The sequence below is a fragment of the Hemicordylus capensis genome, chromosome 2 (assembly GCF_027244095.1).
Source record: "Hemicordylus capensis ecotype Gifberg chromosome 2, rHemCap1.1.pri, whole genome shotgun sequence".
NCBI classification, from domain to species: domain Eukaryota; kingdom Metazoa; phylum Chordata; class Lepidosauria; order Squamata; family Cordylidae; genus Hemicordylus; species Hemicordylus capensis.
The window spans coordinates 141,980,303-141,995,076 of NC_069658.1; the positions used below are offsets into that span (position 1 = coordinate 141,980,303).

General features: G+C 45.7%; 1 protein-coding gene across 7 annotated transcripts in view; it reads right to left on the reverse strand.

The window, feature by feature from the left end:
* DNAH6 (dynein axonemal heavy chain 6) overlaps positions 1-14,774 on the reverse strand; it is a 353,767-nt gene that overhangs the window by 320,335 nt on the left and 18,658 nt on the right. For 6 of the 7 annotated variants that reach the window (XR_008315406.1, XR_008315407.1, XM_053291993.1 and 3 more), the window contains exon 10: positions 13,831-13,972. Coding sequence is in view for 5 of the 7 variants with exons in the window: in XM_053291993.1 (XP_053147968.1) it covers positions 13,831-13,972 (142 nt within the window). In the remaining 2 variants the exon portion in view is untranslated. Of the gene's footprint in view, positions 1-13,819; positions 13,973-14,774 lie in introns of those variants that run through there. The other variant, XM_053291996.1, reaches the window with a different exon arrangement.

Here is a 14,774-nt window from a genome sequence, read left to right on the forward strand (position 1 = left end):
TTTTGTATGTGCCATCTTTATTGGAGGGATGGCTGGTAGGCATGTGGTAGACAGCTTTCTCATGCAGCATCCAGGTTAAGGAACTCTCTCACTCATGAGGTCCATCTTGTCCCTTCTGTGCCCCAATTCCATTGTCACCTAAACTCACTTAGAGCTGCTTTTACATCCTATATAATAAAAGGCTAAGTGAGTGGCCGTGGCTTTGGAACGTTGGGGATCTGCGTCCCTGCCTCCCTGGGCGAAGCGCAGGCCCAGAAGAGCCCAAGGGACACAGGACCTCAGACACCAGTGTCCCACAGCCACGGGCGGCCATTAGCCGGTGTGTGGCGGCGGGGGAAAGTGGCCGAGGCGGCGGCGGAGCCGCCGCCTCGGCCATGAGCTGCGGCACGGCGAGAGGAGGCCGAGGCAACCAGAAGCGGCCGCCCTGAAAAAGGCAAGGGCAATGGCGACGGGGGAAGACCAAGATGGGGGACAGGGAAGCTGGGCGAGGTGGCGGCGAAGCCGCCAACGAGGCCCCCGCCCGCTCACAGCTGTCGCCCCCGCCTGCTCACCCGCCCTCCCAGCTGCCCAAAATTAAGCTGGGCGAGGTGGCGGCGAAGCCGCCAACGAGGCCCCCGCCCGCTCACAGCCGCCGCCGCCGCCTGCTCACCCGCCCTCCCAGCTGCCCAAAATCACCTTCCCCGCTCCCCCCCAAAAAAGATTAAGGGCCAAAATGGCCCATGAGAAGGTCGCCGCCCCCGCCTATCGCCCTCCCAGCTGTCGAAGACCACCTTACCCGCTCCAGCCCGAGGGAAAAGAGAGGAGCTAAGTCACTGCTCAAACTGCCGCTATGGACGCAAAGACGCCTATTGCGTCCATTGTGACAGTATAGGCAGCAGCTTAACACAGAGAGTAGCTCTGTTCCCGAGTTCCTCTCTTCTCCTTCGAGCTGGAGCGGGTAAGGTGGGCTCCGGCAGCTGGGTGCGTGAGAGGGCGATAGGCGGGGGCGGCCACCTTCTCATGGGCCATTTTGGCCGTTATTCATCCACCCCCCCCCCAAAAAAAGTAAAAGCAAAATAAGGAAGAACAAAAACAGAGACAACAACAAAACAAAAAACAAAAAAAGAGAGGGGACAAGGGGGGAAAAAAGAGACAGAAAGAGAGAGAGAGAGAGACAGAAAAGATGGGATAGAAAGCTAGCGCCCGTTATCATAACGGGCTTAAAAATACTAGTTCTCTTAATAAGTCCCTCATGTTATGTACAGTTTGGTATTTGAAAATGGATCCTCTGGAAATTCTTGTATGATTTATTGTGTATTTTACCTATTATATTGTATTGCTTCGAACTGAATATTATAAGACACCTTGAGCTTGCTAAAAAGGCAGAATATAAATATTTTTAATAAATAATAAATACTAGGGTTATGCAGTTAGATTGGTCTGACAGTACTATCAGAAACATGGGCATTCATTTTTTGGTGCTTTGTCCACTGACTATGCACAATGTACACCCCATTCCCAAAGAGAAGCATCCAGTGTCACTCATTGTGTGAGAATCTTGGGTCCAAACAGCATTTGGCTTGTAGATGTGTGCGCTCTGTCCACCAACCCAGTGCATCTATCGCTCTTTGAGGCAGAGTGAGTAACTTTTGTTGGTTGTCCTGTTTGGGACGGAAATTTCTTAGAGACCACATTTGCAAGGTCCACATCCACAGCCTTGTGTAGCGCACTGTGACGTTTTAGGATGCCATCAACCCCATCAGTCTCTGAATCACTTTTGCTGGTTGCTGAGGTATTAAGGTGATCTGGTGTGTTAGGTCTTTGATTTGCTGATATCTGTCCAATAGCTCTCTTTGATTGCATATCCAGCTCTGCAGCTATGTAACTTATCCATTTCTGTGGTTCTAAGTGTGAGTTCTTCCAGTTGACTTTGATGCCTAGGTCTTCCAATAGACTTAATACAAACTGGATTTGCAAAAGTAACCTTTCTTTGTCGTTGCTGACCATGAGCCAGTCATCTAAAAATGGGAAGATCATTACATCCTCCGTTCTTAAGTATGCCACCATGACCACCATCACCTTTGTGAACACCCGTGGTGCAGTTGACAACCCAAAAGGCAGAACTGTATATTAGTGCACTGCATCACCTACTGTGAATCTTAGATTCTTGTGATGAGTCTCTCGTATTCTCACATGGAAATACACGTCTTTCAAGTCTAGCGTAGCCACCCATTCCTGTTTGCCTAGAAGATGCAGAACTCCCTGCAATGTCGTCATCCTGAACTTGCATGTCTGATTGAGCTCCCGCAAGTCCATTATAGCATGTATCTCCATCCCCAATTCTCTTGTGGATTTGAAAATATTGGAAGTAAAAACCAGTCAATCTCTCCATCCACCACACTGGCACAATTGCTTGTTTCTGCAATTGTATTTCTTCCAGAAGCACTGGAGTTGGTTTCATATACTTTACCCCATGAAATGGAGGCAAAGTCTTGAACTCTATTGCAGAGTTCAGAGTTTAGCAGAGATTCAGTCTCTGCTAAATGCTTAAAAGTGCTGAGCAGTTGACTAGTCACAGCTGCTGTCTTTTCATATATTTGTGCAAACTTGTCTTGAAATTCTTCCAGTGCCATTGTGGTGGAATCGTAGAAAAACATGTCCCACAAATGATGTTCATATCTGGCAAGGCATGCTGCATAATTTGCTATTTTTATAGATAAGCTGCAAGTAGCATATATTTTTCTCCCTTCCTTTTCCGCAGGAGTAGTATGTCGCTGCCCCCCTTTTGAAGAGGCTGTGCACTCCACAACCAAAGTATTTGGCACTTTGGCACAGGGTGGCGCATTAGGTAAGTGTTATCCTCTTCCTGTACTCTGTATAATCCTTCTAATTTTCTTGGCATTGGTGTTGATGTTTGCAACATCTCCCATGCCAACTGAGCTGCCTTCATAATAGCAGGTAGCATGGGAAGTGCCACTGGGTGCGATGTTTTTGCCTTAGCCATCATATTGTAGACCTTTACAATATGGTCCTTTAGCTCTACCCACAGGTTGTTTCAATTCTAAAACCAGAGCTTCAGCCATTTCTCTTATTTGTGCATGATAGGCCTTTAGCTCCTCTGAGGGTGACAATGAAGTTTTAGGAGGCACCTCTGCTGGGGGATCAGGATCATCACCCCCTCCGTAATCCATTTCAGATGAACCTGTGGTGTGTCCATCTCCCTCATCATCATCATCCTCGTCCTCTGGGGATAATATAGGGAGTGTTTTGTTCTTTGCTGCCTGTGCTGTGCTGGAATCTGTGGTTGTGATGGCTTGGCTGGCTGTGGCTGAGGTGATGAAGTTTAACAAGCAGTAGATGTTACTGTGGGATCTGTATTTGGCTCTCTGGTTCTGGAAGAGCACGTAGTGCTGCTTGCTGCATGTTGCGCAAAGCTTCTTGATGAAATTTCCATATTTGATATTCTGCATAATCTGCAGGGTAGATCACTGCAGGGGTGTGTCTGAATCCACAACTATGCGTGATCTGGCCACACTGTGCACCTCCTGATATACTGGAGGTTGTCAAGCCCTGTGTCGCTGCATACTGTACTGGTGATTTCCGTGGGGCATAGCCTGCACCTTGTCTTGCAAAAAAAAAGAAAAGAAATGGCTTTCGACACCCCTGCATGGTCACCTGTGTGTCTCAATGGTGACATTAGCCATATTGGGTTTGTTGTTGTAGGCATAAATCATATAGGGTTCGTTGTCGAAGGCTGTGCTCTTATCGGTAACATTGATGGTGTTTTCGGTACTGAGACATCAATCTCTATGTCGAAGTGTACGCTGGTCTCAGCACCAGTGGTCGAAGTGCCTCATCATATAAGGCTGCCCGTAGACAAAGTGCTCAGTTCTTCAGTGATTGCTTTGAGAACAAGCAACATTTCTTTCAAGCCGATAGGTTGTGCTGCTTCCCTAAGCAAGGCTAGCACACATCATGGCTATCCGTCATCGGTAGCTTAGCCCAGCATTCTGTGCAGCATTTGAAAGTTGTTTTTACTGCTGGCTTTGATGCCACTGCGGTGCTTTGCCCCTTGAATTTCTTGTTTGCTTGCCTGCTTTTCCGTTGGGCTTTCAATTAGTCATTAATCAGTCCTTTGGTCATTTGCAGTAGTCCTAATCCGTGCACTGCCGGACAAGTCTGGGGTACACTCCATTTTCTTTCTTCTTGTTTGAATCATTTAGAGATTCGTTATCCTTTTACAGTCCTGTTGTCCTTTACCGTTTTAAGCAATTTGTATTTTTGTGTCAATTGACACTGAGGAGCTAGGTTTACGGGGTATAGACACATAGGCAGTCTAATAGAAACTGAGCAAGAACACGCCCCAACTGCCGAAAATAATGGCAGGGCAGTTGAAAGCGTATTGAGGAGCTAGTCAATCTATCCATGAGGTCCACGCACAGGCACAGAACCCATTCATTATGAATGCAATGGATCATGATACAGCTCAAAACAGTTATGGCATTTTATTACAAATGACACTGTGGAGCTAAGTTTACGGGGTGTAGGCACATAGGCAGTCTAATAGAAACTGAGCTGTTAATCTTATAGCCAGAAACTGAACCGTACTGATGTATCTGTGTCATTAATGTGTCCAAGGAGTCTTTGACTTGCGTGACAGTAAGCAATACATCATCAGCATATAGTTTTATTTTATGTTCACAATCACCTAATTTGATACCTTGAATCTGCTACTCTTGTCTAATTTTAGCAGCCAAAGTTTCAAGAGCAAGTATAAACAGCTCAGATCATGACATGGAATCTTTCAGAAGAGATAGAATACTTCTCTAAAGTTTTAAGATTACAAGTAACGAAGAAGCCAATAAAATATTTGGGGGTTAATATTACAAGGAGCAATAAAGATTTGTTTAAGAATAACGATGTTCCAATTTGGAAATCAATTATGGCTGATCTGGATAGATGGAAAAGGCTGACTCTGTCTTGGCTTGGATGAATCTCTGCAGTAAAAATGAACATATTACCTAAGATGAACTTTCTTTTTCAAATGATCCCTATAAAGATAGATGACAAGATATTGAATAAACGGCAGAGCCAGCTCAATTCATTCATCTGGAATTACTGTATTTAAAAAACCCAGGATTCGATTTAAGGTGATGCAAGATTCCAAAGAAAGAGGTGGTTTTGGAGTTCCTAACTTGAAACTTTATTATCACGCTAGTAGCTTGACTTGGATCTCGAATTGCATTTTATCCCCTTACGGAAGTTTTACTCGAATGGAGGGACTTGGTCTTACTAGAGGATTGCAGAATTACTTATGGATTTCTGGTTCGAGGAAAGATTTGGAGATAAAACAGGTTGCTTACCTGTAACTGATGATCTGGTAGAGATCCGTCGATATCCATAAGAATGGGTTCTGCGCCTGCGCAGGAGTCACGCGGTAGCCATGCCTGAGCTTGTCGAAGCGCCGAAGCCACGCCCCCACGCTGAGCGTTCTATATAAGGCGTGTCTTTGGCGCGAAGTCCCTCAGTTCTTGGACGACCGCCGTGGAGGACGACCATCCAGAAGACGAAGGTGAGTTCATCCAAGGTAAGTGCTCAATAAAGGACGTTGCAAAGGGCTGCACACCGCAATGCACATAAAGGTAGTCCTACTGCAGAGGGGAGGTCGGGAGGGTCTTATGGATATCGACGGATCTCTACCAGATCATCAGTTACAGGTAAGCAACCTGTTTATCTGGATCGAGATCCGTCGATACCCATAAGAATGGGTGTCTAGCGAGCTCCAAAAAAGGAGGAGGGGAGCAGTAGGAATTAAGGCAGCACCCTTTTCAAGATGCTTCTCCCGAATGAAGCCTCTGCAGCAGAACGTACATCTATGGCATAGTGTTTGATAAACGGGGACTCAGAGGACCATGTAGCTGCTTTGCAGATGTCCGTGAAAGAAACCCCTGCTAGGTGTGCAGCCGAGGAAGCGTGGGCTCTAATGGAGTGGGCCCGTATAGCTTCTGGAGGTGCTTTGTTTTGTAGTTTGTATGTGAACAATATCACCTGCACCAACCATCTCGACAGTCGTTGTCTGGAGACTGGGGAACCTTTGGAAGAGCCTTGGTAAGACACGAAGAGACGTTTGGAGGCTCTAAAGTCTTGTGTTCTGGACATATAGAACAGCAGAGCACGGCGTACATCCATAGTGTGCAAGGATCTCTCCAAGGAAGTGGAAGGAAGTCTGAAAAACGTAGGCAGGATTATATCCTGATTGAGGTGGAAGGAAGACACTACTTTAGGTAAAAAAGAAGGATCCAGACGCATTCGGACTTTGTCTGGATAAAAGATAGTATAAGGGGAGTCTACTCTGAGTGCTGTGAGTTCACTGACTCGTCTAGCAGTTGTAATTGCTATCAAAAAAGCAGTCTTCCAGGAGACCAGTTTCAATGAACATGTGGCCATGGGCTCGAAAGGAGGCTGAGTGAGGGATGAAAGAACCAGAGATAGGCTCCATGGTTCTACAGGAGGCTTAACTGGCGGATACACATTCGAGAGACCTTTTAGAAAGGCCTTACTCAACGGATGGGAAAACAAAGTCTTTCCATCACTGCCCGGGTGTTGTGCGGAGAGGGCAGCCAGATGGACCTTAAGGGAGACATTTGCAAGACCTTGAGTTTTTAGTATCGTTAGGTAACGTAAGACTTCCTTGATCGAAGCCTGCTTGGGTAAAAACCCTCTAGACCTTGCATATATTTTAAAACGGTGCCATTTGCTCTGATAATTCTTACGAGTGGATGCCTTCCGTTGGTTGAGCAAAATTCGTCTTAGGAGAGTATCCACCAGGCGGTCAGATGAAGGGTGAGTACGTCTGGGTGCAAGATCTGGCCGTCGTCTTGTGTCAGCAGATCTAGGCGCTGAGGTAAGTGGTGGTAACAGTTCTTGGACAGTCTGCGTAGCCGCGGAAACCAAGGTTGTCTTGGCCACCAAGGGGTAATCAAGATCCCGTCGGTCGGTTGAGACAGCAGACGTGCCACTACCCTGGGTATCAGTGGGAGTGGGGGAAACATGTACGGAGTCTCTTCGGACCAGTTCAGCTGAAAAGCATCCCCTAGAGAACGAGCATCGTGGCCCGCTCTCGAGCAGTAGCGGGAACATTTTGTATTCGTGGAGCAAGCAAAGAGATCTATGGAGGGAAACATCCATTGGTCGAAGAGCGGGGTCAAGACTTCTGAATGTAGTTCCCATTCGTGTTGGTGATCTTTCAAAAAGACCCGACTGAGGTCGTCGGCTAATACATTCTCCAGGCCTTTGATGTGTACTGCTGCAGGGGCAATCTGGTGTTGGATGCACCAGTGCCACAGCTGGACGCTGAGGGCACACAGGCTCCGGGACACCGTTCCGCCCTGACGGTTGATGTATGCTTGTGCAGTTGTGTTGTCGAGCTGGACTTGAACAATCTGGCCTTGTATGATTGGAAGAAAAGCTCGCAGAGCCAGAAAAACTGCTAGTAGCTCTAGGAAATTTATGTGTAGTAGGGCTTGTTGAGGAGACCACCTGCCTTGGATCTTGTGCCCGTTGCAATGTGCACCCCAACCCTGTAGAGATGCATCTGTGGTCAGCCAGACAGTAGGGGAGGGATTTTGAAAGGGGACCCCACTGAGCAGATTGTTTCGGCGCGTCCACCACGTTAGAGAACGAAGGACTTGAGGAGGCATTAGTAAGCGTTTGTCTTGATTGTCCCTGCATGGGTGAAAGACAGAAAGAAACCATAGTTGAAGCTTGCGCATTTTTAGGCGAGCGAAGTGTATAATCGCATTGCACGAAGCCATCAGCCCTAAAAGGCGTTGGACGGCAAGGGCTGGTTGGGTTGGTTGTTGCTGGAAGAGACGAATCAGGTCTCCAATACAGTTGAACCTGTCCTCTGGTAAGAACGCTTTCTGCACTCTGGTGTCCAAAACTGCTCCTATGTAGGAGATAACCGGAACCGGTTGTAGATGTGACTTTTTCCAATTGATTTGAACACCTAGGTCGTGGAGAAGATCTATCACATAACGGATATGCGAAAGTAACTCTTCTTTGGTCTTTGCTGCCAGAAGCCAGTCGTCTAGGTATGGATAGATAGCAATCCCTCTGGTATGTAGGTGTGCAATCACCACAGCCATGCATTTTGTAAAGACCCTCGGTGCGGTAGACAGTCCGAAGGGCAATACATTGTATTGGTACACTTCCCGTCCGACGGTGAAACGTAAGTACTTTCGGTGGCAAGGTCGAATACTTATATGAAAATAGGCGTCCTTGAGGTCCAGCGTTGCAAGCCACTCTTCTCCCTGAAGGAGAGGTAGGATGTGCTGTAACGCCATCATGTGGAATTTTCGGACGTGAATGAATTTGTTCAGGCGACGGAGATCCATAATGGGTCGTATACCCCCATCCCGTTTGGGAATTTGGAAGTAACGGGAGTAGAACCCGTCTAGCCTGTCTGCCCATGACACCGGGGATATTGCCCCTTTGCAAAGAAGATCCTTCACCTCTTCCCTCAGGAGATCCGATGCAGGAGTGAGCTTCATCCCCATAAACCGAGGAATGGTCTTGAATTCGAGTGCATAGCCTGAGCTCACAATCTTCAGGACCCATTTGTCTGATGTTATGTGGTGCCATGCGGGGACATGGCTGGCCAGCCTGATGGTTGGCTGGGACAGAATAGTCGGTGGTGAGGACGGTACCCGCGCTGGCTGGGAAAGGGAGAGAGGAGGAGGTGTCAATGGGCAATTGCAATTTTCAAAGACGCTTTTGGTTGTCCTGCGTCTTGGAACGCTGGGGTTGAGAAGCTTTATGCCTCTGCTGGTAGGCTCGCTTTTGATATGGGGTATATGGCTTTCTGAAATCCCAGCGATCTTGGGTTCGATAGTTGGGCCTGTATTTTCTATAATTGGGTCGGTATCTTGATGACTGCCCGGAGGATGATTGGGCAGCGGTGAAGGTTTTTGCCGTGAACTTGGATTTTTTTTACTGTTCCATTGTGGCGTCTGTGGTGGTGCTGAAAAGACCGGAGCCATCGAAAGGGAGGCCTTCGATCTTTTCTTTCATGTCCATCTGGAGATTAGTGGACCGCAACCAAGCATGCCTGCGTAGAGTGATAGCTGCTGTCATGGCCCTGGACTCACTTTCCGCTAGGTGTTTAGAAATGCTTAGCTGGCGACGAGTCAAATCCCCAGTGTTTTCCAAGGTCTGGCGGAACTTAGCCCTAAACTCATGTATAGGCAAAGATTCCAGGTCTTTTTCCAAAAGTTCCCAGAGGCCATGTGTGTATTTGGCCGTGCAGGCCGCATAGTTGGCCACTTTGATCGAAAGGCACGAAGTCGAATACACCTTCCTGCCTAAAAGGTCTAGTTTTCTGCCCTCTTTATCCGGAGGAACTGTATGGCGTTTGCCTGACTTAGAAGAAGTGGCGCAATCAATAACAAGAGAATTGGGCGCCGGATGCTTCAACAAATATTCATTGTCCTTATCTTGTACCCGGTAGAGGCTCTCAAGTTTCTTGGAAGTTGGCGTGGAGGTGTGGAGTACTTCCCAAGCGCACTTAGCCGCCCTAGTGATCACTGGTAGCATAGGGAGTGCCACTGGAGCGGTAGATTGAGACTGAAGCATAAAGTTGTATACCGGATCATTTATTGTCGCCAAAGGAGAGCGAATGTCCAGCCCCAGGGAATCCGCCATCGCACGAATGTGCTTGTGGTAAGCTTTTAGCTCATCATTCGGAGATACATACGTGGGTGGAGCCACATCCACTGGAGGATCCGCAATATTACTGTCCTCATCCGAATCCGACTCAAAATCGGACGAACCATAATATTCAGAGGGGGAGCAAGGAGACGGTTCATTTACATTAGTTTGAGCAATGGTTTGTGTCTCTTCAGTGCTGACAGATGAGTGTGGCAGGACATCTGTCTGAATGGAGGCAGATCTTGTGCTCATAGGAAAAGTCTGTGAAGCGCGGTGAAATAGTTCTGGGCACTGCGTCTGGGTAGATACAGTAGACACAGAACGCAGTGGCAATCGTTGAGACCCGGTGTCATCAAACACATATGGTTCTCCAGGTGAAGTTGTACCCATGGGATCCTGGGGGTATTCACAGGTGTGCCATGTTAGCGGGGAGCGTCCCTGGCTGGCGGATTGAGGTCTGGAGGAGTGTGCTGTGGAGACTGAAGGTTGAGATGGGCCTGCATCTGTTGGCAAGAAACCCTTAAAGGTAGAGGTTGTCCGTCTACTCGACGTTGAGTCCAATAGCGAAAGCAGTGAGCAAGTCGCTGATGGTAGAATATCCTCGGCATCGACGTCTATGATCTCGAAAGCAGGAGGTGGGCAGCGTGGCGTCGCCTGAGAAGTGAGGACCGGGGTGTGCAGTACAGTATCTAGAAGACCGACCGACGGTGTAGATGGCGAAGCCGAGTGTAGTGGGGTCGGAGCTGGCGATAGAGCTCGAGCAATCGGCATCGAAATCGACGTCGAGGCAAGCACCGGTTGAACAGCAGGAGTCAATATCGAGGCAACTGTCGATGCTGAAGGAGCCGTCGACATCGAAGGATTTGTCGGCATCGACTGAGCTGTCGACATCGAGGGAGCAGGTAGCGCCGACTGATCAGTCGTCATTGGTGGCACTGCAGTGGTCGATGGAATCCCCGATGTTGATGGTAAAGCTGACGACTTCGATACTCTTGGTGGAGATGGAGTACGAGGAGGCAGGTCCGGGGATCTTCGACGTTTTCTAGGTGGAGAACTAAGCCGATCTGTGTTTCGACGCCCAGAAGGAAAGTCGTTACGTCCCCTTGAACGAAGATCCGGTCTCGATGGGGAAGACGAAGAAGATGTACACGGCGTCGATGTTGACTTTACCGGTTTCGATGTCGATGTGGATAACTTGGATACACGCGAAGGAGCTGGAGATTCCTTCGACTTAGAATGTTTCTTCGGCATCGAAGTAGGCTTCGAAGAATCAACTTTCTTCGATGCTGAGGAAGACTTTCGGTGGCGGCTCGACGTTGATGGAGGTGCCGACTCCGCCCTCGGGGGCAATTTTGAAGACGAAGTTGATGTCGAGGGACGAGGAGTACCTGGAGTGGAGGGGCTCAGAACCTCGTCATAAATAGCGGCCCGAAGGCGTAGCACTCGGTTTTTTCTCGTTTGCTTCGAGAAAGAGAGGCAAATCTTGCAGGAGGCGACATTATGTTCCTCACCGAGGCATAATAAGCAAAGGTCGTGAAGGTCCTTGGAGGGGAGTTTCGCCCTGCAGCCTTCACACCATTTAAAAGATCTTTTCTCCTCAGTCATATTCACACTCGTAGTGGAGTCCGTTCCGAGGTCGAAGAGCCGGGATCGTCGTCAGTCAGTCCGCGTCGAGAACCGGGAAAAGCCGAGAAGTCAGTCCGAGTCAAATTCCAAACAAAGGTCGCTTTCCAGTCCGTCGTCAAAACCAAAAATCAGTCAGTAAAGGATGAACTCGTTCTTAATGTAGAGAGGAACTTTTCCAACAGCTGAGGTGGCAGACCGAGGTCCAAACGCAAAGGCGGTCGGAAAAGAACTGAGGGACTTCGCGCCAAAGACACGCCTTATATAGAACGCTCAGCGTAGGGGCATGGCTTCGGCGCTTCGACAAGCTCAGGCATGGCTACCGCGTGACTCCTGCGCAGGCGCAGAACCCATTCTTATGGGTATCAACGGATCTCGATCCAGATCAACAACATACTATCCGACACAGTCTTTTTTATGTTTGGGATAAATATCAGAAAAGAATACGTCCTAGATTATTACCTTTGGCCTCAATAATGAATGTTTATTTCCATGAAGAAGAATTTTCTTCTAAGTATAATTTTTGGAGAGGTAGTCTATACTCCTTACAATGTTTGGCCCAATATTTAGCTCTGGACAAATCAGTTTTTTGTGGGCAAACAACTCAACAAGCATCCTGGTTCCAACAAGCTCGGATCAGTTCAATAGTTCGGAAAGAGTTACAGTTACAAGTTGGGAAACTTAGAGATCTGACTAACTTTGAAGAATTAATCACCCGAAACACTGATCATTTATTAGGCAGAATTTACAAGCTATTACTGAAATGGAGTATGAAATGGAGACTGAGCAGATAAAAGAATGTATGATAAAATGGATGCAGAACTTTAATAAATTGATTGATCTCTCTGATTGGGGATACCAATGGAAAAAGAATGTGAAATTTACTTTGTGTACCAATCTAAGGGAAATTTGGTATAAGATGTTCTTCAGATGGTATATAACTCCTTTGACTATTAATAAAATAGATGATTCTTTCTCTAAGAAATGTTGGAAATGTAACTCACATTTAGGCTCATTCTACCATATGTGGTGGAGTTTTGGTAAAGCTCAACAGTTTTGGAAACAAATTCATATGAAAATTGAACAAATCTTAGAAGTTAAGATTCCCTTTCTTCCAGAATTTTTTCTTTTAAGTATGAAAAAAACTTATATTCCTGCCAAATCAAACGAATTGTGTTTATACATGATTACAGCGGCTATGATTATATATGCATCTAATTGGCACATTTTGGAAATCCCTTCCTTAAATGATTGGTTTTTGAAAGTGTGGGACTATGTTTCAATTTCAAAAGTCTTGGCTTATGTACATGGTATGTCTACTGAATCATTCATGTGTGTTTGGGAACCCTTTATAAATTATAATATCCGTTATGATCAAACTTTGTTCCCATTTTCTGGATTTGACTTATAGTGTTCTTGATATGTAACTTACAAGAAGCTGATCAGATCAGATTTTACAACTTTGAGTCTGATTTTTTTTTGCTTTATCTTGCTCTAGATATTTTTCTTTACTGATGTAATTAATTAGAAAAATGCGGTTTTTCATCATGAAAAATGATTGGTTTTATATTATCTTTATAGTGATTTGTTTCTGTCTCTTTTGGTTTACTTCTTAATAAAAATTCTTATTAAGAAACTGAGCAAGAACATGCCCCAACTGCTGAAAATAATGGTGGCATGGAGCATGTGCAGGTCAGTTGAAGGCGTATCGAGGAGCTAGTCAATCTTTCCATGAGGTCCCTGCGCAGGCACAGAACCCATTCATTATGAATGCAATGGATCATGATCCAGATCAAAGCAGCTATGGCACTTTTTACAAATGTTTTAAATGTTTTTAAAAAATCATTTAAAAATCAACAGATGGAACAATCTCCTTCATTCACACACTTAATGCCATCATCATGTACTAATACTAGGTAAAATTGCAGAGCTTTCTGACCAGCCATTCAGGAGTTAACTTATTTTTTTATGCTTTCCATTGATCCCTATGGGAAATCCAACAAAAGTCAGAAATTCCAACTGATAATACAACAGAATCCAATAATTTTAAAGGATCCTCATTCTAATTCTATTTTTATGTTGTATGGGATGTGTCAGATCTGATCTAATAATTTTTCTGATGCACAAGTCTAATACTACTAGATATTAAGGCAGGGAGGGAAGAGCTATATATATGGCATCTAATATGGGCAACAGATGCACATTTTGCATTATTTAGTATTTCGGCCTCATCATATATTATAGTATACAATATTTATAAATGCATTTTAAAATGCGATTGTGTTTTCATACTTCTGCTTTTTAGAGTATTACCAATAACAAACTCGGAAGAGATTAAGGAGCAGTTGAAACAAAAATTCACCAATACCTTCCATGGATGTACAGAAGCTTCTGATTAACATCATCATTTGCAAGAAACTCTTCTACCAAAATACTAAAATTTATATATTTACTATTTCTAAATTGTTAAAGAAAAAGGTGTTAGAAAATAATTTGCACAGAGGAATACCTGATACCAACCATGTGAGCCTTCCACACTGAGCCCTTTTGTTGGCTTGTTCTGTATATGTCATTTTTTCAGCTGGTTCACCATAAATATCTCTCTCTATACGAGGAATAAGGACACTTGCAGTAGCTAGTTGTGTAACTGATGTTACCTGTTCTGGGGGAAATATAGGTGCACATTACTGAAACTATTCCAAGTGGTAATTAGAGATCTGTATACTCTCCCAAGCTCACCTCAGATTCACTCTCTAACAATCTTAGATCTTCCAAAAAGAATTGGAAGATTTTAGGTCATTTTTACAAGTGAATCTGAGGCCGGGGGGGGGGGACACCCTCATCTCTTCATTTCCCCATTTAACGCAATAGAGCTATGTTACTGCATTGTATTAAATAGGGAGAAAGAAAGAAACTGCGGGGGGGGGGGCAGAATCTGATAAGGGAAGCCCAGCCCATATGGAGAACCCATAGGTGATGGGCTTCCACTCACCTTGGTTTTTGCCCCTATAGTCAGAGACTGAACTGGCTAATTTGGCAGCTAAGAATCACTTATGTCAGTTCTGACAGCCTGCCAAACCTGTCTCAAAGTCCCCTGCAGGGACTTGCTGAGACAAGGCTGGACAATCCCTGGATGAGTGTTTGCTCAGCTCTCTCTCCTGGTTGTGCAAAGCATTTATCAGCTAGGGAAGCTGGCAATTCTTCTCAGCTCAGATTTTAATCTGAGCCCAAGAAGTAGTCAGAAACTTGTAAAGTCCACCTTTCCTTCAAAACATGTTTTACAAGTCCCAAAGTTCTTTTCTGAGCCTAGCTTGCAAGAACTTTGTCAGCACCTCTAGTAATACAACAACAATATATCTATAGTTAAAAGAATCATTCAATTCACTCTCAGTTAGTTAAGAGCAAAATGCTAGTTTTTACCACAAATCACAACAGTTTGCATAAAGCCAAGGAGCAATTTTGAG